At 43.5% G+C, this 23,384-nt stretch overlaps 1 protein-coding gene across 2 annotated transcripts; it reads right to left on the bottom strand.

The window, feature by feature from the left end:
• Window positions 1-2,216: 2,216 nt before the first annotated feature.
• On the bottom strand, window positions 2,217-21,873 carry KLF5 (KLF transcription factor 5). 2 transcript variants are annotated; one of them, XM_059466709.1, is made up of 4 exons: window positions 21,841-21,873; window positions 18,004-18,883; window positions 16,832-16,891; window positions 2,217-4,146 (listed from the first exon to the last, which is right to left on the bottom strand). In XM_059466709.1, exons 2-4 carry the CDS (start codon window positions 18,869-18,871, stop codon window positions 3,968-3,970), a joined length of 1,107 nt encoding a protein of 368 aa, XP_059322692.1. In that variant the 5' UTR covers window positions 18,872-18,883; window positions 21,841-21,873; the 3' UTR covers window positions 2,217-3,967. The 2 variants fall into 2 exon arrangements, with proteins under 2 accessions (XP_059322692.1, XP_059322690.1); XM_059466707.1 differs by lacking the exon at window positions 21,841-21,873 and adding an exon at window positions 20,724-20,956.
• Between the last annotated feature and the right edge of the window lie 1,511 nt (window positions 21,874-23,384).

Raw genomic sequence — 23,384 nt, 5'->3', positions numbered from 1 at the left:
GAGGAGTAAGTAAACACAAGCAAAGTACGCCAGTCGTTTTATTAAAAGCATATCCATTGGGCTACTTCTGCTACTTACAGTGGCCAATAAATTCCCTCTGTCCTAACACACTCAAAGTGCCAGGATACATTATTCAGTACATGAGTAATCAACCACATTCTTTTGGCTAATAGCAAGTTGTTGAGCTGGACTCTTCATGAAGGTCAATAGCAACACCACTATGGCAGCTGCAGAGCGTGACAGAGCCTCATTACCCACCGGATTAAAACAAGGATCCGTGCAAGGATCCTGGGTGATGAAGGTAACGAGGTTCCTAAGTGGGCAGAGGACCTTCTGATCAGGCTGTCAGGTCACATTGAAAACCATGGGAAGAGACTCAGCACCCAGTGAGGTGGAGGACGAGTTGTTCATGTGGCCGCCAGAAAAACCAGTAGGCCCACTGGATTTTCTCTCTTCGCATGGAATGATAATTTGGGTTCTGAAGGGTAATTGGAGAGTTGAACTCAAGGGTAGCCTTGGTACCTTGGGGGACTCTGTGCCAACTGCTGCAAAGGAACTGAGCAGGGGCTATGGTAACAGTGCTTTTCTTTCCTTGCAGGTTTTCAGACCAGGCAGCTGTTGAACTCCTTTATTAATACTGTGCTTGGCAGCTATAGTACTTGCCAGAAAAGAAAGCCCCTCTGCTTTAGGTTTTGTAACATTCTTGTTCATGGGTCTGTTCTCTCTCTCTCTGTTTGCATCAGGTTAAATGCTGCTGAAGTAGACAAGCCTAATTATGGCCTTTCATTCAAGATTAATATGAAGCCATTAGGCTGGTTTATGCAACCAGGTAGCTGAGCAATAGAAACATCTAAAAGAAGTATGAGGCAATGTTGGAGGCTGAAACCATGCAATCAGTGGGCTTTCATTGTGAAAAGGCTTGGAAAACAGAGGAGTGAGTGCTGCCATCATCCACTGACTTGAGACAAAACTCAGCAAAGAGGAGACAGGGGCCACCAAACCCACCAGCAGTCCAGCTCAGACCAGGGGCTGAGCTAAACAGAGGAGCTTGCCAATCCCAATGCCCCCATCGCCGCTGGTACTCAGCAAAATAAGCTCTAGAAGCTCTTTCCCAGTGACATGGACAGCTGCCCAATTCATTTCCAGCTTCTTCTCCAAGCAGAAATGCCTGAAAGAAACTTGGGTGTTTTTCAAATGGCTGGACCAGGAAAGGGTAATGGCACAGCAACGCTTCTGGGAGCTCTCTCTCCCTATGCTCCAAAACATTGTTCTGCTGACTTTTGTAGTTGTGCAGTTAGGTGAGATGCAGGGAGAATTTCTTAGCAGTTCACTGGGTCTTCACTAAGTTGGTTAATGCCATCCTAACTATTTTGTAAAAGGAGAGATTAGATGACATGTGGAAGACAATAATTAAGAGAGAAAAATCAATTGAAGAAAAATCAAAGTTTGATTGTAAGGAAAGAGCATAGAATTTCAAGAAAGGATTTAGGAATCAGAGCTTATGAGATAATAATGGTATTTTGAATAAAGGATTGGTTTGAATATTAACATTTGCTAGAAACCTATATTTAAACTTACTCTTTCATTGGTTTTAAGATAAATTGATTTTTAAAAGCCCAGCATGCCTTTTCCCTTGAAGCCTGGAGGAAACAAGAGAGATGTACCCCCAGAGATGAACAAACACAATCACTTGAATTTTTCATGTGAACTGTACTTCCACTTCCAAGGGAGAAACACTGAAAACAAGACACTGATATGGCAGGCGTAGTGCTGATACTGCATAGTGCTGTGGGACCTTCCTGCCCTTTCTAGGGCATGAAAGGACCTTTTGGAGAGAAATTACTTTTGGGCAACACTGTCAATGAGTGTGAATAGATTTTAACCATTTTGAAAACATGAAGGAATGTGTATACTTCTATACACCCAACAGGTGCCTTTCATTTCCAATCATGCTACTGTGGATGCTCAACTACAACCCTTTCCAGGCAACCAGTCACTTCCTTTTAAGCTCAGATAGCAGAAAAGCACCGACCCTTATCCCTTCCCATGTATAATTTCCATCAGGGCAGGCTGCAGAAGTGCCAGGTACTTTCCAAAGAGGCAGTCCCTATCTAGAATAGACATTCTTCACTTAATACTGTCATGATTTCCAGCTTCTACTGCAAAACACAGAACTTTCGTTGTCAGGAGCTAGAGAAAGCACATGCACGCAAACATACATTAGGCACTTTGTTTTATTTTGCAAAAAAAAAAAAAAAGTCTTTATATATAAACAATTTCATTCTCTCTCAAAACATTCTACAACTATACAGCTGTTTGCTCCATCATTTGCATAGGAAATACCACAATACAAAAATAAGGTAGGGGGGAGGCAAAAGAAGCAAAACAGCAACCAATTTCTGCATGTGTTTCCATGTATAAACATTTGAAGCCTTACAAAATTATTTACATCGTTTGTCAACTATTTACATTGAGAGCAACATTTCTAACTATAACAAACAAAACTATAATTTATCAAGTATACGTAAAATTGTCTTAAAAAAAGAAGAGTCTATCATATACCACAAATAAATAAAGACAAACAACAGTTTTAACAAAGCTAGGTTTTCCTGCAAGACCCTTTTTTTTTTTGGTATTTTGATTGTCTATTTTAGCCTTTGGTTGACAGCTTAATATTACGGCTTGTGAAGTTCCGACACTTCTTAGGTTTGTTTGGTTTTCTCCTGTTGTCTGGCCAAATCCTACCTGGTCTAACCTCATCTTTGGCCCTCCATCTATGATTTCAAGGCTGAGCACGGTGGATCAAAGTCATTGTTAGCATAAAAGGGCACCATTAAATTGACTTCCGTGGAGTTTTAGCTACTTCTGTAAGCAGTAAATTTGTCCCTGCGTGTGTAAATGTGAATAGTGGATTAACTAAACTGCACTGTAATTAGAAAAAAAAAATTACTGTATCCTTTACCTTCTAGTAAATTACATCCAATATCCACATGAAACTAGATCATACTGGTGCTGAACCAGCTTAATGTGTCTATGTATGAAAACTGCATCCTAAATCCTTCTTTTTAAAGTGATACTAAGTTTAGCTTATGGTAAGAGGTTTAACATTCTGTGTTCATTTTAACTATCCCCGCTATTTCAGCTTCCAACATTTACTTTACAGTTCATTCTCTGTGTTTTGCCCTTTTACGCAATTTGAAAACAAACTCCTGCTTTGAATATTCAGTGCACACATTGAGTTAACAGGTACAAAACATCTGACTAAATTGGTACTATTTTGAGAGGTATTTAAGTAACTTTTTTTTATAAATGTGCCAAGTTATCAAATGTAAAACAACTGCTTTTTTCAGATGTTTCTTAGAAAACTTTTGTATTAAACCTAAAAAGATGATTTGCATATTTACAAAATCTTTGTCATAGCAAACATGCAACACACAGAACAAAATGCTTTGTTCTATGGCTGTTTATGAATTTTCCTATGTATTTTATATCCACAGAACGGCTTAACATTAAAAAAAAAAACCCACATGTACTTAAGTATGTCCAGTAAAAACCTGACAGATTACAGTTCATGGCTTTTCCACTGTGTGCATTCATCTGCATCCTCTCCTTAATTTGTTTACTAAACATTGTCACAATAATGACAGTGCTTTGGTCAAAACACTGCAAGAGGAAAAAAAAAGTATATAAGCTGCAATGTGTTGAGATATAATACTTGTAAAGAGATGAAACCTGCTGAATAAAGCCATATACATCATGAAAGCAAACAAACAACTGAACACTCTGGCAATTGTGATACAGTGTCTTCCCTTTTTCAGCATAAATATACAAAATATACATTTCCAGTTCTTTTTTGAGATCTCTTTTTAAGTGGATACACTCAAAAATTCAGCTAATTTCAGCTGTGTGTCGAGAGTCAATAGGGAATTGCATAGATACAGGAGAGCCTCCGTGAGCAGTCCAGCTCCTAGTTCTGATGCCGCTTCATGTGGAGCGCCAGGTGGTCGGAGCGGGAGAAGCTGCGGTTGCAGACGGCGCACTGGAAGGGCTTTGCCCCCGTGTGCTTCCTGTAGTGGCGCGTCAGCTCGTCGGAGCGCGCGAACCGCCAGTCGCAGCCCTCCCACGTGCACTTGTAGGGCTTCTCACCTGGAACAGAGCAGGCAGAAATGGAACATCAGCTGCCACCCCTCAGCACAAAACTGACCTGAGTGCGCACTGAACGGCACTGCTCTCCCATTACATATCCTCATTATCCACAGCTCTGTGCATCAGGCCCCAAACTAACAGCCCCTTTGTTTTTTCAGCTCTTGAAAATGGGATTTAATACCTCACTAAAATGTACAAAACTTTCAAACATGCAAATTGGAGAGAGCTACTGTACAGTAATGCAGAGTTAAAAAGCCTGCATGAGACCAAAACCTGCTCCTTTACACTCACCACAGTATGGGAGGGAGTATGGGGAAAAAAAAGCAGTCTCGTGTGACAATCAAGACTGGTTTGTAACTTAACTTGCACCTTTCAAAAATGGGCAAGTTATACAGTGCCTTTTTAAGAGGTCTGAAATGGCAAAGAAGATTTCTATAAGGATTCTTCGCAGTGTGCAGATCTGTTCAAGAGCTTCTGATGTGTGAAGAAAGGGGCACAGTGTGCTACAAACACAACGGGGATAGTATTTCCTAAAATGTCACAAGCAATAAAAACTTGTGGTATCCTGCCTGGGGCTAGCTATAAATAGGAGAAAGCACCTCCAAGTTCAAGGCACCCATTTTCAGAATAAAATGTCTTTAATCAGGTGCTTAAATAGCCATATTTTAAGATGGCAAGTTCTTGCTGTCTTCAGCAGTCTATACTGACACAGGAGGAACATGGCATCTCAAAACTTGCTGTGTTACAGCAGCAACCGGCCCAGGCACCTGAAATGTTCATGTTCATCCATTTTAGAACTAGAAACACAGTATTTTAAGCATGCCTACAATTTACAGGTGTTTGTTGAAATGGGGGAAATATGGATTCACAAAGCCATGATGACTTCTGTGTGAAATCAGAATTTTACACGTGTATGTACACCTGCCTAGGAGCTTGTATGGGCATGATGTCACCACACAAGCAAGCTTCATATAAATAAAGAGGTTAATGTTCTTCATATAAATAAAGAGGTTAATGTTTGATGTTGTTTGACAAAAACACCTTGGAGTTGGGAGAGTGAATTGCTATCTATATTATTTTGTATTAATTTGACTTGTTTGTCAAGAAGATAAAGAAAACCGAGCATATCAAAGCACTTGACAGTAGCTTCATTTGGAACAGAAACCAACCAAAGCTGAGCTTTTCAAACATTTCTTTCTAATCCATCTTACAGATCTTCTACATCCCCACTGGTCCCAAACCTTTGCACTGACAGCTCAATCCTACTGCAGACTGAAGTGCCTCCTACTTTTCCCTGTTTCACTACCACACCCGCACACGGAAGAAAGAGAGGGACCGGTATCCTGCAATCAGAGTGCTTATTCTGCATCAGTTATGCAGGTAACACCACCTGAGAAGCTCCAAACCATTACTTCAAAGGCACGTATTTATCATGCAGATGAAATTACGAAACTTCTTTTGTCTGGGAGTTTCTACTGCTTCATCTGATCAGCTAGAAAGATTTCATCTACTACTGAATGCAGAATGAACCCTCTGCCCATAATGGGGATGTGACTTTGTACTGGCAGGTGTTGTCACAACCAGAACTAGAACTTTTCAAGAAAAAACTAACTACTCACCTAACCAACAATCTCTTTGCATCAACAGCAACTGGGATTTATTGAAGTCATGGTAGAAACATAACATTTCTTAGGAAAGACAAGAGCCTGGCATCACCTCTCACAGAATTTGTAATTATTTGGTGGATCACAAATCAGATCAGAAATCATCACAGATTTGTGTCACAGCTGAATTTACTCAGAGTAAACTCTGATGCTGATTGAAGATGGGAATGATCTATCATATAGGGTTCTTTTTTGCTCCATGAAACACATACTGTAGGCTAAAATACAAATTTCATTCAAACATGGTGTGTAAGCTTTTCTAACACCAATGAATCCAGCTGAGAACAAATCTGATCTTCAGAGTAGAATAACAGAAAATGTCCCTATTCAGTGAGGGATCTTTTGCACTATATAGATGATCCTCAATGTATTTTAATTGGTTTAACAGTGGAGGCTGTAAAAGCCTGTGTTGCTGATCCAAAGGCACAGCACCAGGGAGATGATCTTTGAACATTTTGTGTTAAGGCACATGTGCACACACAGAGGTTACACAGAAGTATTACTCCTGTATTTGAAATTTCTTAATTTAGAGACAGTGTATTTATTTATTTTCCTCCATTCTTTCTTCTTTTCTCCCTGTTTCCTTTAAATTCTTCTTTAAAAGTTTTCACTCAAAGCTGCCACATTATACTTGATGCTGAACTCACAGTGCTGTGAGCCTGACACCCTCACTGGCCAGGGAGAGCATATACAGTCAGGCCTCCATCTACTCCAAATGCTTCTTCTTGTGTTTTGCAGGATTATACAAGGAATGACAGGGAAGGTAAAGAGGGCAGGAAAACAGCACTAGTTAACAAATGCCCAGGAATATCCAGACCAGACTGGAATGGGGACCCGGAGATTAAGATCTGTTTCCAAGTCTGGCGCTGAGGAGGTATGAAATACAGCTTTTACTGAGTGTTAGGCTATGCTGCACTGTAAAAGCAGCCTCAAAGCTGTCCTGTGTAGGTGACACCTGACCCTGTCAGAGTCCAAACAGCAACAAAAAAAGCTGTCCCCTGTTAAAACCTTTCCTAACACGCGAGCAGTGTCGGCAGGTGTTGTGAGGGCTCCTGGCAGAGGACGTGCCGGCATGCCAAGAGCAGCGAGCCCTGTGCCCCGCTGGGTGCCACAGCCTCCCAGGCAATCCCTGTGCCCCGCTGGGTGACACAGCCTCCCAGGCAATCCCTGTGCCCCGCTGGGTGACACAGCCTCCCAGGCAATCCCTGTGCCCCGCTGGGTGCCACAGCCTCCCAGGCAATCCCTGTGCCCTGCTGGGTGACACAACCTCCCAGGCAATCCCTGTGCCCCGCTGGGTGCCACAGCCTCCCAGGCAATCCCTGTGCCCCGCTGGGTGCCACAGCCTCCCAGGCAATCCCTGTGCCCCGCTGGGTGACACAACCTCCCAGGCAATCCCTGTGCCCCGCTGGGTGACACAACCTCCCAGTCAATCCCTGTGCCCTGCTGGGTGACACAGCCTCCCAATGCTGAGTCCCATGCCAGGACCCCCATCAAATCCCAGGGCACCCAACTTTGCAGAGACACTGCTCAGCAGCTCACCACACTGCCATGGGCACATCACTGCCTGCCACAGCCACAAATCATCCTGGACACCAGTGTTGCTCCGGGAAAAGCTCAGGCAGTGCCATGCGGAACAGCACCACTCCTCCTTGCTGGCAGACTGCTGCAGACCTGAGCTAAACCAAGCACTGCTCAGGGGATGAGCACAGGAACAAGCTGGTGCCTTACTCAGATTGTTTTAATAGTGTTACTTTTATGTACTGGAAATTAAAGCCAGAACGCTGCTTTTAACCCCTGCTTTGGCCAACAGTGAGAACTGGAAAATATATTTTTAGTGCCAGTGTAGAGGCCTGGATTATTTTGAATAAATCCTAGGGGTAAAATACTGAATATCTATGTTTGTAATGCTAGTTTCCGTTGGAAAGTTTTATTTAAGAACTGAATCAATTTCAAATGTTTTCCTTTTGGGCAAGGAGGAAGGGGGGGGTAAAAAAAAGTAGGTGGAGATTAATTTTCACTCCTTTAGAGCAAGCAGAACAACTAGCTGGTAGTGTTTTCTCTCTCTCAACCTATACACATGCTTTTTGTCATTTAGCAGAAATAAGAATTTGGTCTTAAGTTCCTGCAAACAAGGGGAAAAGAGTCTCACATATTTTTCTGAAGTGATCCTACTTCTTTGCTGTGCTGACTTTGAAGGTCAGAGAAATCTGGGTTGAAGACTTATTTTTAAAAAAACACAGGTATACACAACAAGGGACACTGAACTCTTTATCCACTGTTTTCATTGGCTACATAGTAATGTAAGATTTGTTTACTTTAATGATTGTGTGAAATACAGTAGCTGTAAAGTTTCAGAAGTATTTGGTTTTCCTCCAGCAATTTAGGGCTTCCATAGGGTGTTAAACCAAGAATGCCACTGGTCATCAAACATGAGAGCAGTACAGCTCAGTTACTGGAACACGACCATGGTATCAAACAGATATTTCACTGTAAAGGCAAGAAAACAGCTAACTCCTCCACTTCAGGGGAGCTTCCACAGGATTTGTTAGAATGTCAACACTGTTCAACTAAAACACCATGGAGGAAGCTGGTACCGATTTCCAGCCAAATAGCACACTCCAATCCTTTCTTCCCAAGCCAGAAATATTATACACAGCACTTCTGGGAAACAGAACTGCTTTCCTTTAAATTATACTTCAACAGGATAGGGATTTCATAAGTTTAATTGGATTTCTGCACAACCTCCTTCCAGTATCAATGGTTTAAAATATTTTGCTAGGCTTATACATCACAAAATATATTTTGAAGTTCTTGAGCTCTTAATATGCATCCATTCTCCAGTTTAAAAAACATACATTTGTGGAGCATGAGAATGAGACTTGTATTTGAGCACAGAAATTTTAAGCCCTAATGTTTAGATTGGAAGGTCTTTAAAGAAAGCATGCAGCAAGAGATAAGGGAGTTTAACCTGAAAGGAGACTATTTTGCTTCCAAAGTGTCTATTTGTTATAAAAAAAATTATTCATAATGCTGTGAGATTACCAGGACATCCAAAAGACATTTACATGTCTACATATAACGTGCTACACGAGCCAGCCGCTTCAACAGATAAAATCTCCCCCAACAGATCTCGGGTTTCTTATCAATACCACAGGAGAGTGGTCTGGACCAGTAAAGTACACACACTGTGTTGCCTCTTCTCCCTTTAATTTATCTTCTGATTTAGTTGTGTCAAAACGCACCACTGGCTTTCCTAACGTTCAATTCTAGTCGCTGGCAGTGACCCTTGTGGCCACGCTCATTTGGGTGAGGCACAGTGTCACCCGCGTCGGGGGGAGACACGGTCATTTTGAAGACACCCTCTATCTTCAACACACAGCCTCTGCTCAAGAACATGTTTCTGTTTAAAATTGCTTGGAAAAAACAAGTCACTGACAGACTCCATTATTGATGAATCTCCCCATTAATAAGAAAATTAGCTTCCTTATTTCATCAAAGAGTCGTATGACTTTACTTCTTTTATTTCTGCAATTCGCTGCCAGGACAGCTTTCTTTAAAAAAAAAGCTGTAAACAGCAAGGGCTGGATTTTCAAACCTAAAGTTAGGTAACTCTATTGGTATGCAGAAATCCAAATACAGATATTACACCAGCCAATGCCTGCAACTTCACTTGTTTCCTATCAGAGATTTCTGTCAGAGCAGTGAGTCTGGAGCTCCCTTAAGGAATAACAAATAGTACACTTTTCAGAGACTCCAAAATCACAACTCCTGATTACAGCTCATAAGGGTATAAAAGTATAAAGACAGGCCCCCCCCCGCACCCCCTTCCCCACGGCCTCCAGTCTTGCAATCATTTTAATATTACTTGTGCTTATTATGGAACTATTTCTAGCAGCAAGTGGCTGGCCTTAAAAATATTTGGGCAGGTGTGATAAAATTGTGGCAAAGCAGAAGTTTCTGTATCAAAACTGCACCAGTTATGTGCATAACCTTTATCATGTTCAGCTTTAAAACAGATTATTAGAAAGATTTATGTTGTCTCAAAGATTTCTGGCACATTTGTTTTCAAATTTTTCATATTAACATCAGTTCTTGTAATTTCCTGATATGCTATAGCCTCAAATTTTAGAAATAATAAGAACAAATGAAATGTTTTTTCTGTTTTGAAATAGTGTTTCCCTAGCTAACAGCACCATAGTTTTATACTCTGACTGGGTTACTGGGGTGTGTGTCTGCAAGCATTCAGAAGTTTTTTGCTCTCAACATTTACCTAAAATCAGATCTTCTTTCTCTTATTGACTAAGTGCTAAGTGCTGTAGTCATCATTAAAAGCAGTTTCTAGGTTTGGTTTTGGGGGTTTTTTTGAGAAAGAACAAAAAGCTGGATTTTCAAAATAAGTAATCCCTCACTTGTTTAAAATATCTTTAGTGTACTAAAATTCTCAGTTGTCCAAGATGGAGATGGATGAGAGGACTGATAGCAAGCCGGTTACATCCAGCTAATTGTGTGTGCAAAACAAACGCAGCCCTTGAAACAACCATCCACAAATGGTATGAATGAGCAGCATATGCAGCACACTTCTAAATGCAATAAGGTCCCTGCCTGCTATAGCAGTGGCTAAAGGGGTACTATTAAATACTCCTTCACAATGAAACAGCATTTTAAGGAATTTTGTAACAGAGAGCTTTGAGCTCAGCACAAAGTCCGGTCACTGATAAATGAAGCACGAACAGGAATAAAAGACAACTCACTGGTGATCAAAGAGGACAGCCAAAGGAATTCACTGTCTGACTGCAGAGGTGCAGAAGGCATTACCTTCTCAGCACTCCCACCAGTGCTAGAAGCACACTTATTTTGCTAAGTGTTGTCTTATGCTGTTCAAGGATTAGTGGGGAATCTTGACTGCCCTGTGCAATGGTTTATTTTCTTTCTGGTATAACATTCTGTCTTAACAGAGGTGGTCTCTCTTCAAGGAGATATGCAAACACAGAGAAAAGGAATTTTTTTAAGTAGGTTTATAAGAAATCCATGCCATTTAGGGTGCACGGCTGTGTCTACACATCCTGTGCTGAAGAACACATTTCCACACCTATGCCTGTGGTACAAGAACTGCTCTTTAGCTCTTTCACCAATAACACTGGCTTTTGTACAGTCAGATAAGAGGCGCTCTTAAAATGGAATTTATTAAACGCATACTCTAAACTTCCAGATCTCCATCTACTGTATGCACACATACAGCAAAAGAAAAAAAAGCAATACATTAGAGGCATTTTAACTCAAAGCAAAGCACTGTGCACTCGCCAAAATCAAAGGTTTTAATATGTCCTTAATCAGAGTTGTTAAGAGATCTCTGAATATAAATAATGCACCCTGACAGGACAGGAATGCTGCTACCAAGATACTCAGACTAAACTAGGACATTACTTAAATGTTTCTAATCTTTCACCAATGGGAGGTGCAGGTCATCTAACAAACAACAAGCAACACGCTACCCTGCCTGGAACTGGGAGTCAGTCGTCCCAGTCAAGCCTCAGAAATTAATTACAATAAGGAATGTCTGATCAAATAATGGAAAGTTTTAATCACTGGCAATTGCTGTGAATCTTGGGACTATTAGCCTATGTAGGGCGGTCTCAAACTGAACTATATTTAAAGCTGGTCTCTTAGGTCAACAGTTTCCTTATCAAGAATCAAATATCCTGGAACTGAAGTTTAATCCTCTCAGGGAGCAATTGACAGAAACAACAGTTTTTTTAAGCTGTCATGCTTAGAGGGACTTTCTAGGCTTTTAATCAAAAAGAACATATTAGGCTTTTCTTTCCAATATCTAAAATCTAACTGGAATACCCTCACCTGACACCTCGGAATTTAATTCCTGCTTCATAGAAGTTTAATGGTGGATACCAGTGAGAATGATCAGTAATGTTTACATAAAATTTAGTTTTATGCTGCTAACATTTCAACCTCTTTTGAGCAACACATTTGAACACTTCCCATTCTGATTATAACTGCAGATAAAGAACCAGATCAATTATTCCCAAGGCCCGCGATCATTCATGAAGTGTTTGAAAAAAAGGCATTATTTTCCCTTAAACTGTGGTTTGCACAGGAAAATAATGTACTTCCATTTCTCACACAGGCAACTAATGGATTTAGCAGAATTCATAAATAAAAGATACTAACATACCCTTCAGCAGTGTCTAGCAACACTGCACTTTAATGCACTTTGTCAACAGTTTTCTTTAACTCTCTTCCACTTTTCCTTATGGTCTCTATCAATGATGGCATTTACTGACAGCTCCTTAAAATGTAATCTATGCAACTCATCCATTTAACAGGTCAAAGAAGCTGGATCTGCACAGAAGCATTACTTAATTGCTGTTTTCAAGATTTCAGGGTAAGAATTGCTATGGCTGCAACCATGTGCAAGGCAGAGTCTTTTGGGGCTCCATTCCTCATCTGCACACCATGAAGAGAATCCCGCACCCAAGTCTCGGTATGATTTGAATTCATTTGTGCTTTTCTTCCAGCACGAGCCCAACTACTACTTGTCTTCCCTTCCAAACCAGGCTTCCCTTCCTGAATTCCCGGGCAAATGACAGCACCCTGAACAAGTGTCCCTATACAGGTATGGTGAACTGAGCGCGCCAAGTCCCAGGGACTGCTGAAGTCTACTGCTTACAACTGGCTCTAATCCTGATGCACCATCGGTCTAATTCTGGATCTATTGAGGCAGAGATCTAAAATAAAATAAAACGTTTAACACCTTGACAAACCGCACAAGTCAGCAGCTGTTCCGCTCCTACATAAACATTTGAAATAACCAGGGACAGTGGAAGTATTTTGAGTGCATCTCATTAGGGAAATGCCATTTCTCTTGAGTTATCTCGGCTTCCACTTCCCATCACCAAATACAAGCTAGATCTATAGATAGAGATGAAATAGTTCTGCAGTTAATGCTAGAAACTATTAATGGCAAGCCCACCATGTGACCAGAGAACATGCCTGTACAAAGACTCTGTATACGGAAAACCAGTACACAGCTGGAAAATGTCCTCAATGCGCGTGCCTTGATGTGTTCAAAACAATCACAGATTTTCCTCTCAAAAACATACACAATTCTGAAGTGTGCGGTTGCTCACAGAAATAATTAACCTCCCCACTGACTCCATGGCCAGCTGTTCTGCAGCACTACAGGTAGTGTACAGGCATGGGACTCCAGGTGCCTGTACAGCCAACAGTCAACATCCACAATCCAAACGTTTGGCACATAAAGAAACCTAAAAGGATACGTTATAGGACCACTGTTTCCAAATGATTATGTGATATGGACATGTGCATATACTCGCATGGCAGAAGAACTGAATGAAGTTTATCTGCAATACGCAAATAACTGCTTTTCCCAGAGATTTGGCACACGTTTCAGTTTGGACATAGAGCTGTTATGCCCGAGCTTTCAGGTGGCTTTGCTGCTGAACAGCCTGTGATAAATGCACAACCCTCTCACACGTTAGATACTGCAGCTGCACAACGCCGGGTACGAAACAAAACTTGTTGCATGACGAACAGGTAACATTATTTTAAAAGAAACCATCTGCTTCAAAAGGTCAAAAATTCCACCTGTTTTGAAAGATGTTCTAATAAGTACTTTAAAATACTGAGTACCATTTAACCTGTTTCAGAAGTAACAAACATCAAATTCAGGTATCATATTGAAGTTTTTTAAGGTATCAAAATGTACCACACACCTGCTCCAGAACTGCATGGAAATGGACGAACAATGTTCTGTATCTTTTCAACACTCAAACTTTTGTTCATATTCTGTTTTGGGGTTGCCAGTTTACCAACTAAAATTTATTTCATCGTGAACAAATGGTAAAGCATTATATTGGGAAAGAAAAATGTGTGTCTGCTTCAGCAACCAGTACAAATACATAACCCTATCTCGGCTCTTAGCAGGAATACTGGATTCCTGATCAACAGCAAGAGTCCAATGTAACTACACTAGATCAGCATAACTATATCACTTTATACCACCTGACCTGGTGTAAGGTAAACAGCTTGGGAACACCTAAGAAGATACAGGATTTTTCTCTTGCCCATTCCCTATAGTTTTTTTTAGATGTAATTTATAAAGTCTGCCAGTATGTTCACATCTGAACTAAGAAAAAATATACTACAGCCTACATTCCATCCATCAAAAGTAACATTTCCTTTAGGTTCGTTCTCAAAGATCATCTACTAAACCCAGGGAAAGCCTTTCAGAAGAGAAAGGCTGCTAAATAAGTACTGTGAAAAGGTTGAGATTTTCCAATACAAAAGGAAAACCATGAGGTCTGTCTTGACTTTTAATGGCAGACAAACTTTGCTTCAGGCTCTTTTATTTTAAGATGACAGATTGCTGAGAAGGGCGGGGACTGGTTGGGATGAGAGAGAGACTGCAGCCAATTTTAAAAGGTATTGTTAAGAAACTAAGAATAAGGAGAGAACAACTTCAGTGGTCCATGATTACTAAAGAACGGGTTTAGCCAGATAAACAGGTCTGCTATCCCTGAAGGGATTTGAAAGAATATCACAGACAACTTTATTAAAACGGTTTACGTGACATTTGCTTTAGACTTTGAAGGTAAAAGCTTCATACAAAGTCCTTTAAAAATGTTTTAAAACTGAAAAATCAAAACTTATTAGTGCTGTATGAATTCACAGTTCTGGGGGGATGGGATACACATCCCCTAATTTAGCCCTCGGCATTGATCCCTGCAGAGATCAATAGCAAGATTCCCCTGCAGTCCTGGGGAAGGCTGAGCAACTCCACAGATTTCCCTGAGTTTGCACCCCTTTACTTTAGCATTCCTTAATCGATCAAACATTAAGTCAGAGATCTGGCTCTTGAAACACACTTCAATCGTATGTTAACACAGAGATCAGAATCGCTGCTGGAAATCTTCAAGTATGAAGTGAATATTCAGGAGAGTTAAACTAATCCAAACTCTGAAATACTGCAGGTAACAGGATACTGACTCGCATTCTTGCATGTAATGCACGCTTTAGACAGTTTATCCCTTCATTCACCTCCCCAGAAGACCCTTTGTATTACAGACCTGCTTAAGTTCACTAGATTTTTATCTAAAACAACATTCTTGTTTCCATGAATACATCAGCTCCTCTGACCTTTGCACGTTTTATCCACATTTCTAGGTAAAAAACTGAAGGCAACAATAAACATTAGTGACCCTAAGCAATATATGCTAGCCATGAGGTATGTATTTCTATGCATACAAGGACTAACTTTGTAAACCCTGAAGTCATTACCACTCAAGGCACAGAAAAAGATAGAAATGGATTTAAAAAAGGAAAAGCATTCATTTCAAATGCTGACTATGTAGTGTTAATGTTTAGACCAAAGCTTTGCTTTTATCTCTCTTCCTAGTTATTTTATAATAGCAATCAAGATATTTAAAACTGGTATTTAGTTCCTGGCTGAAGTGCGGAAGTGGAAACCATACACTTAAATTTACAGATTGTTTATTAAACTTCATAGAGTGGGATTCTATCATACCACTCGGATTTACAGACTCATGAAAATATTCCTTTCTTACTAAACTTACTACTAGCAAGTGATTATATAGTAAGAATAGTTTTAACAGCGTTGGTGCTTAGCTGCTTAGCCTGTCACTAATGCAAAACAATTTTCTACACTTGCTTTTAATTTTTCACTGTACAACACAGGTAACTTTCATTTCTGAAAACAAGATTTCCTTAGTAACACTTAGCATGGACATAACTTATTTACCACAATCTAACAATCCATTTATAATAGCTGCTGAACAGAAGGCCTTGTTTCCATAGAGATAGTGAAACATTTTGTTAGATCATAGTTCTGGACAAGTTTTGATTTAAGCTTAGGTGAAAACTCACTCCTTGAATGGCACAGTCTGCTTCAATAACAAAGTTGCTTGGACTGTGACTCGGGTTTTGCTCTGATTCTAAACCCATGCATAAAAGAACCAGGGTTCACACTCACTTCTAAAAACAGGAATCACAGTCCCTTTCATTTAATTTCTTTACAAAATCAGTCATGTGCTTTTCACCAATTTAGCATAAGTGGTTCTGTACCAAGATCCCAGCAAAGAAACGTCCTTAACAGTTTCAGGCGTGCTGGTGGTGAGCTATGTGTTTTTCCTTCCCTCCCTCTCTCCTTCTCCCCCCTGCCTCAGCAGGTGAACACTTGGGAAGAGCATCTGGGGCAGCTCCACCTCCCAGCCACTGTCCTCAGCATTCTCAGCCCCTGCACCCACACAACCAACACCGTCCCCAGCTCTGCTCCTTGAGGGTCCAGGAACAGGGGCGGCCTCTGTAGCTGCAAGCAGAGTTTGATCAGGGTACAAAAAAACAGCTGTGACACACTGACACTTTTAATTTTCTTCATTTTGATGTCTTTTCCCAACAAAATGAAAAATTTAAAAAATCGAAGTTATGTCCTTTTTTTAAAAAAATAAACATGGAGAACCACTTGTCTTTCATAAAAATAATAAAGCCCACTTAACGCCAAGTACAAAGTAAATGGACATATCTTCAGAGTTTTCATGACATTTGTAAATAATTCTAAGATTAAATAATCCCAAAAGTTCAGAAAGAAAGCCCAAGCCAGAAAATTCTATCTACTCAGATACATCTTCAAAAGTAAAACATCTTTACTATGTTTAATTCACTAGTCAGGGAGGAAAAAAGCTTTTTTTTTAACACTTCAATGGCATTTTAGACTGAAAAGGTAAGTTTCCATCTACCTCGTTGTCAGTCAGCTATTTTGAGTTCCACTGAGGTTTAACAAAACTGCATTAATAAAACAAATTTTACTTCTCACTGACCAATCCTCAAGTATTTTGTAGCTGAGCTGCCAGTCTGTCCACACCACCCCAGAGAAAGCAGGGAGAAGCTGGCAGACCCAGCATGCCTGCTTTGTCAGAAACCGCGTCAGCCACGACGAACGAGAGACAGCGAGAGGGCGAGTGCATACATACCTGTGTGAGTCCTCAGGTGCGCTTTTAAGTGAGAAGACTTTGTATAAACTTTTGTGCAGCCTAAACAAAACAAAACCAAAAAAAAAACCAAAAAAAGCAAAGAGGCTTCAGTAGGGAGAACAGAAAACACTCCACACTATGTTTAAATTTCCTCATTCAGTGCTGGGATACTATCTGGACACATTTAAGTTTACTACTTTTTAGCGTAATTTTTGGCATTTAGAAGCAAAATTCTATATAGAATGCTCCTAGAGATATGTTGCTTGACATAGAAAAGAGAAAAACATGTATGTTTCTGGTCGACTTACTGCTTTGTAATGTAGTATATAGGCCAATGGCTGCTACAATCTATGTACAGTAACACCTGCTACTTAAGTCAACAACTTAGCAGGGGGGGATTATTTTATTATTTTTTTAAAATTTCCAAGAGGACCTGATCAAGCCAGAGTCCATGTCATTGTCACCCAGGGCTCAACACAACTCCTTCACTGGGCATTTACTGTAAGGCACACGGAATGGGTGACATGGCAGCCAGAGCTGGCAAAGGGGGAGCAGAATTTCCCTCTGCGCTCACAGCGGGTGTGCACGCCCTGTGTCTGGGATCACCTACACGGCAGCACACCTTCCAGTCAGATCCCTCTTCCCCTCCAGTGCAGAAGGCAATCAATCTGCAGACAATTTTCAGAGATGGTTTTTATGGATTTATGAGGGCAGTTGAATCCCCTGTTCATAACAGGGAAGAATGGCTGTGGCCTCGGCTATTGAGAGCTGAAATTACTCTTGCAGTGCCAGAAAATTCAAAGCAAGCTGTACTGCACTGGACAAAGTGGGCCTCTGCTCCATAATGAATACTGGACAGTGACACTGATCTAGACTAGCAAAGCCCAAAATTTTTATTTTTTTATTTTTGACAGAGTCTCTATTTTTTAACATGGTAAAATGAGCTCAAGAGAATGACAAATGACATGAAGAATACCAATTTATTTAATGAATGTGAGAATCTTCCACCAAAAATAACAATGAAGACAAATTCTACTTGGACAAAGACCTATTTGGTTCTCCCTAGGTGTAGACCACAGCTAAAGAAAACCACTTATATCTCATACATTATTATTCACACTTTTTTAAAATTTTATTGCAAGAGCTGGGGTTTTCTGGCAGAGACTGCTTACCTGGGTAGTCACAGTAGTGGATACGTCTTTTCTCCAAATCTGGGTTACTTCTCCTGTTGTATCTGACAGGTTGGATGTTCTGGGGTGTTATGGGCAGAGTTGCTGGTAGATTCGTGTTGTGAATCGCCAGCTTGGAAGCTATAGTTGCGGCGTACGACGGAGGAGGGGTTAAATTCTGCAGCATCTCTGCTTGTCTGTCTGGGCTTCCAGGCTCTGAGCTTGGGGGTGAAGGAGGGAAGTAAGTGGCCTGCTGCTGCTGCAGAAACTGGTTTGGCATGGTGTAGGTGCAGGGGGGGATGCCCTGGAACTGTTTCATTGCAGTCTGTGGAACAGCCGAGGAGAGCGTGTTAAGGCCCGCCATGGCTGAGGGCATGGAGACATTGCTGAGGGAGTCCATCACGGCCGCCTGGGGAGCGGCGCTGGGCATGTCTAAATCCGGCGAGCTCAAGAGCTGATACAGCTGGCCTTGCTGGGGCGTGATGGAAAGATGCACATCGGGAGTAGGAAGCTCCTGCTTGATGAAAATGTTGTTCACATCGGGGGTTTGGTGGGAGCTGAAGATGCTGGTAAATTCTGGGAGGGCCTGAGTGGGAGCAGGGGCAGGGGCAGTAGTTTCATTCTGGTGACTGAAGATGGTGACTGAAGACGGCTCTGTCTTGATGTGGGTTACACAGGGTCGCTGAGATTTGTACAAGCCAGTTCTCAGGTGGCTGATGTCGGGCAGGAAGACGTTCATGTTGATGCTGTAAGGCAACCCTTCGCTGTCGGTGAAAAACTGGTCTACAACTGAGGCACTGTCTCTTCTGTATTTCTTATGTTCAGGGATGACGGGAACGGGCGGGAGCTGAGGTGCCAGGTATTTCTCCATCTCACATCTCGTCTACAAAGACAAAACAGACCATAATCCACATGATTTGTTACCAGCTAAGAAAGATGATGGCATCCAAGTCATGTGAGGCTTTACAAATAAAAGGCAATACTGTTCATCCAGCCGCAAGACACCTAGAGAGGAAGTTATGAATGCTCACACTAATGAAAACCTGCTTGATTTTACAATCAGCATGCTGATCAACATCATCAAGGACAAGGAGATAAAGTCACGGTACAAAGCGTTCACACATTGAGACAGATCTGATGTTTCAGCATACACAAACTTTTCATCTTTTATGCCTAAAAGACAGTGTGAGGCGCAGAAGTGACAGGCGCTGTGCCTAATCTGCAGATCTCCTGCTCTGGAATTCACTGCCGAGCAGGGTGACTGCCTATCTGTTTCACCCGCTTCTCTTTGAAATGCTAACTGTAAAAGCCACATCCTCAGCTGACTATCTGAATACTAATACTTCAAATAATGTTTATATATATAACACACTTCCATGATTTTTCATCCCTAGAAGAACGGGATTTAATTAGAAATAGAACACCGAAGTGTAAAGTTACTAATAATATCGAATAAATGGGAGACGGGTTGACTACATAAGAGTATTCTTTGTGTAAAGTGTCTCCAGGACTACACTTAAACCAATAATAATCTATGCAGTGTGTAATTGTCTAATAGCGTGATAAACATGTCCCTATCCATGCCTCGGTTCTCGGAGAGCTCTTTAATTACTGGAAAATCACCCTCTTAGCACGGTAGTGCGAGGGAATCCGTGGGTGGCTGGAGCCCTATACATTACTGGTGTACAGTCATCGGCAAAACATTTACCATGCAGTCTTCAGTGGGCAAATGCTACATTCCCCCTGCCCTGTCAAGAGAGCGCTCATACCAGACCCGTTTAGCACCCCGCAAGCGAAAGCAGCTGACAAACAGCAACTCTGTTCAGTCCGAAAGAGGATTTTAGGACCGTTCTTCAAAGACCCCCGGTAAACACCACAAACAAACACAGCCGCCTTCCCGTCCCTTTGATCTGGATCTGCCCCGACATGCCAGGCTACTTTTTCCATCTCTTGTTTACGAGTCGAGGGCAGCTCGCTTTGAAGACGGGGACTTATTTACTCCTTAGGGAAGACACCACCGAAAGGCAGCGCCCGGCAGAGCGCTGCCCGGCACCGGGGCTCCCTCTCCGCCGACCGGGGCAACGCCGGTGCCTCGCAGGGCGCCGCCCCTGGAGCGGGCACGTCCGCGGGCTGGAGCCCGGCTGCGGTCGGCACCTTCCCGCTTTTAGCTCCTCCAGCTGTTTGCCTGCGGATCCGCTCCCAAACGGCCTCCTGGGACAGGCACCAAGTCCTGGGAAGTCCCCGTTACCAGCGAGTCGTGTGCTCACCCCCCCGCCCCCCGAACATGACTCCTTGCGTGGGCGAGGAGGACAGGCGGCCGCTCTAATTCTGCCGCCGGGCAAGTGCGAAGGCAGCAGCTGTAGCTTTCAACACACTGGCGGGGGCAGCCCGGCTCCCCCCGCCTCGCCGGGACGGCCCCGGCCGCCTGGCCGCGCTCCGCCGGCGGGAACACGGGAGCGCTCTCCCTCCGCACGGGCGGGATGGGCGGCGTGGCCGCTCCCCGTACACACACATACACACGAACGCATACCCACACACACACACGCTCACTCTGCCGCTGCCGCCACAGCCCCGCAGTTGGGTGTCCGCCGCCCTCGCCCCGCAGCCCGGCCCCACCCAGTCCCGCCCGCCCCGCTGCGGCCGCTCCGGCCGGGGCGCGGCTCCGGGGCCGCGCGGGCAGCACCGAGTGCCCACCGGCGGCCGTGAGCGCTGCTCCTGCCTACCTGCACCATCTCCTCCGCCGGCAGGTTCGCGCCGCCGCCCGCCGGGTGCTGCTGCTGCTGCTGCTGCTGAGGCGGCGGCGGCGGCTGCTGCTGCTTCAGGTCCTCTCCGGGGAAGATCACTGCCTCCCGGGCCCCCAGCACGGGCTTCAGCTGCGCGAACACCGGCTCGTCGGGCTGCGGCACGGGCCCCAGGCGGGCGGTCATGGTCAGCACCCTGGTGGCCATGGGGCTGGCGGCGGGCGCGGCGCGGACGGGCTGCCCGCCCCGGCGCAGGGCGAGGGACCAGCGGGCGGCTCCGGGCGGGCGGGCGGCTCCGGGCGGGCGGGCGGGCGGCGGCTGCTCTGCGCTCACTGCCCAGGAGCACCAGCCCAGAGCGCATCCACTCCGCTAGCGTCAGTGCCTCCGCCTGTACCTGGCCGCGGGTATCTACCCGGTGACACACGCCCGCCTCTATTTCACCCTACTCCACCCCCGGCCCCCCCTATACCCCACCCAGCCCGGATTGGGGGCCGGCCCTGCCGCCCGCCCTGCCTACGGGGAGCGCGGGCAGCTCCTCCCCGCCGCCCGGTCCGGCCCGGCCCGCCTCGGCCCTGCCCCGCTGCGGCGCTGATGGCGGAGCGGTCCCGGTGCCGGTGCCGATCCCGATCCCGATCCCGGTGCCCGGCGCAGTCCCCGGAAAGGAGCGGCCGGCGCGGCGCTCGTCCCGCAGTGGAAGCGGATTTTCAGCAAGTGCGGCGCTCCGCCGGGGCTTCTCTCGTGCTTGTACTATTATTTTCAGTCTTGTAAAGAAGCGCTGCTAATGTGGGCACTTTAAAACAACTGTCTTGTCCTACCTTTCATCTTCAAAAGGGTTTTAAAGGCAGTCGTTCAGATTTATTATTTTTTGTCCTGAAGGCAACTCGTACTCGAAACCTGCTGCTAATAATTATCAGCCCGGCAGTACACATCCACCCGCCCCCTCCCCACCCCGTACACTGTGGAAATAAAGTTTTCCAGCATTTTAGAGAAATAGCGCAGAGGACGAGGAAGACGGGTAGAGGAAAAGAGGTAGAGACGATTGAACCTTCTCTTTCCCCCCCTCCTCCCCCCCACCGAAATGAGGCAAGTTTCTATTTACTTGTTTTGAGGTGTGGTTTCGGCGCAAAGCGTATTTCCCCGTAGACACAGGACGGTGAACTAAGCTGCCGCATGTTTCGCTGAAGCAGAAAAAGGAGGGACGCTGTCCTTTCGTGCGACACCGACCGGCTCACGTCGTATGGGAAAATTACAGCATGTAGTGGAGCTTCGGAAAAAAGCACAAACTTTCCACCTTTCTCCCAGCCCTGTGCCTTCGGTTTGCAGGGAGAGAGTCTGGGAATCCACAGAAATGTTGGCAACCTCCCCCTCCCCGTCTTTATCCCCTATCATTTACAGACAAGGTTCTTTTTTAAAACGTAAAAAAAGCATTTTTTTCCTGGTCAGCCTGGCACTCCTCCCCTTTGCCGCCCAGTCCGCAGCGAGTAGGATGTCTCAGAGCCTGCATGCAGAAAGCTAATTACAGAACCAGGGAAGAGCTCAGCATAACATTTCTTTTCACGAACTGTCTGTTTAGCAATATGCAGCCTCTTGATGCTTGTTATTACCAACGTAGATCCAGCTACTCCCGTCAGCGCCGCGTTTAAAGCCGTGCGGGCTCTTTTCCATCCGACACCAACACGTATTCCCGTTTAGGCAATATGCAACTTCACTGAAGATTCATGGCTGGCATTTCGTTCCCCACTCAAGCCTAGGAACAAGTGTTTCAACCATCGGATTTTAAAATCATGTCTTGTTTTTTGTGAATGCCCTTCACATAACCCTAGTGTAAGGTTAAACTTCAAACTACACTTTTTGAATACCTGACTTGTCCCTTATGCCAACCTTGTTAGGCTTCAAACTATGTTTTTGACCATCTGAAAGGAGAAGTTTAATATAAACTACTCTCTAACAGCTTTAAAAGTGCAAAACTAGCAATACTACACTTTGCTGTCTGGAAACAAATTCTTACAGATGAGGCACAACGTAGGACTAGGCAGCGTCCGACGTTGTGCATGTCCTGGTAACTTTCAGACATTTGTATTAATCCTGTGGCTGTAGTAAATGAAGTGTTTCTAAGACTTGCATACCCAATTTGCATGTTTTCTCTCCGTCTGATTAAGTGAATGATAAACAGGCGATTTCAAAAGTTTTGTTTGTTTGTATTATTTTTGTTTGTTTTGCTTTGTTTTATATATATGCATTTATAAAGGGCCTGCCCTGGCAAAAGCTTTGGCAGGTTAATTAGAATGGTATCACAGACTAAAGCTCTGTGTATAAACATTTTCAGAAGCATCTCTGAATGTGTTTTAAATTTTTTAGAAAGGATGTAATTAGGTCTGAACTGCAGACGAATAAATCCAATCTCATCACCATGTTTTTTGTGCTACTGATGGTCTATGTCCTACAGTCTTTTGTCAAGTAACAATCAGTGGAAAATTACTAAAGACTATGTAATTTTAAAGAGCAATTTTTTATTTTGACTTTTCTACTATAACTAACAATTAAACAGGAAAGTCTGATAGGCTCTTGTTCCTGCTCAGATTCGCTGCTTATCTGACCTACATATTGCTGCACTACTTATTTTACAGATAGTGTAAATGCACT

The sequence above is a fragment of the Ammospiza nelsoni genome, chromosome 2 (assembly GCF_027579445.1).
Source record: "Ammospiza nelsoni isolate bAmmNel1 chromosome 2, bAmmNel1.pri, whole genome shotgun sequence".
NCBI lineage: Eukaryota > Metazoa > Chordata > Aves > Passeriformes > Passerellidae > Ammospiza > Ammospiza nelsoni.
This window is presented reverse-complemented; position numbering and strand designations above follow the sequence as displayed.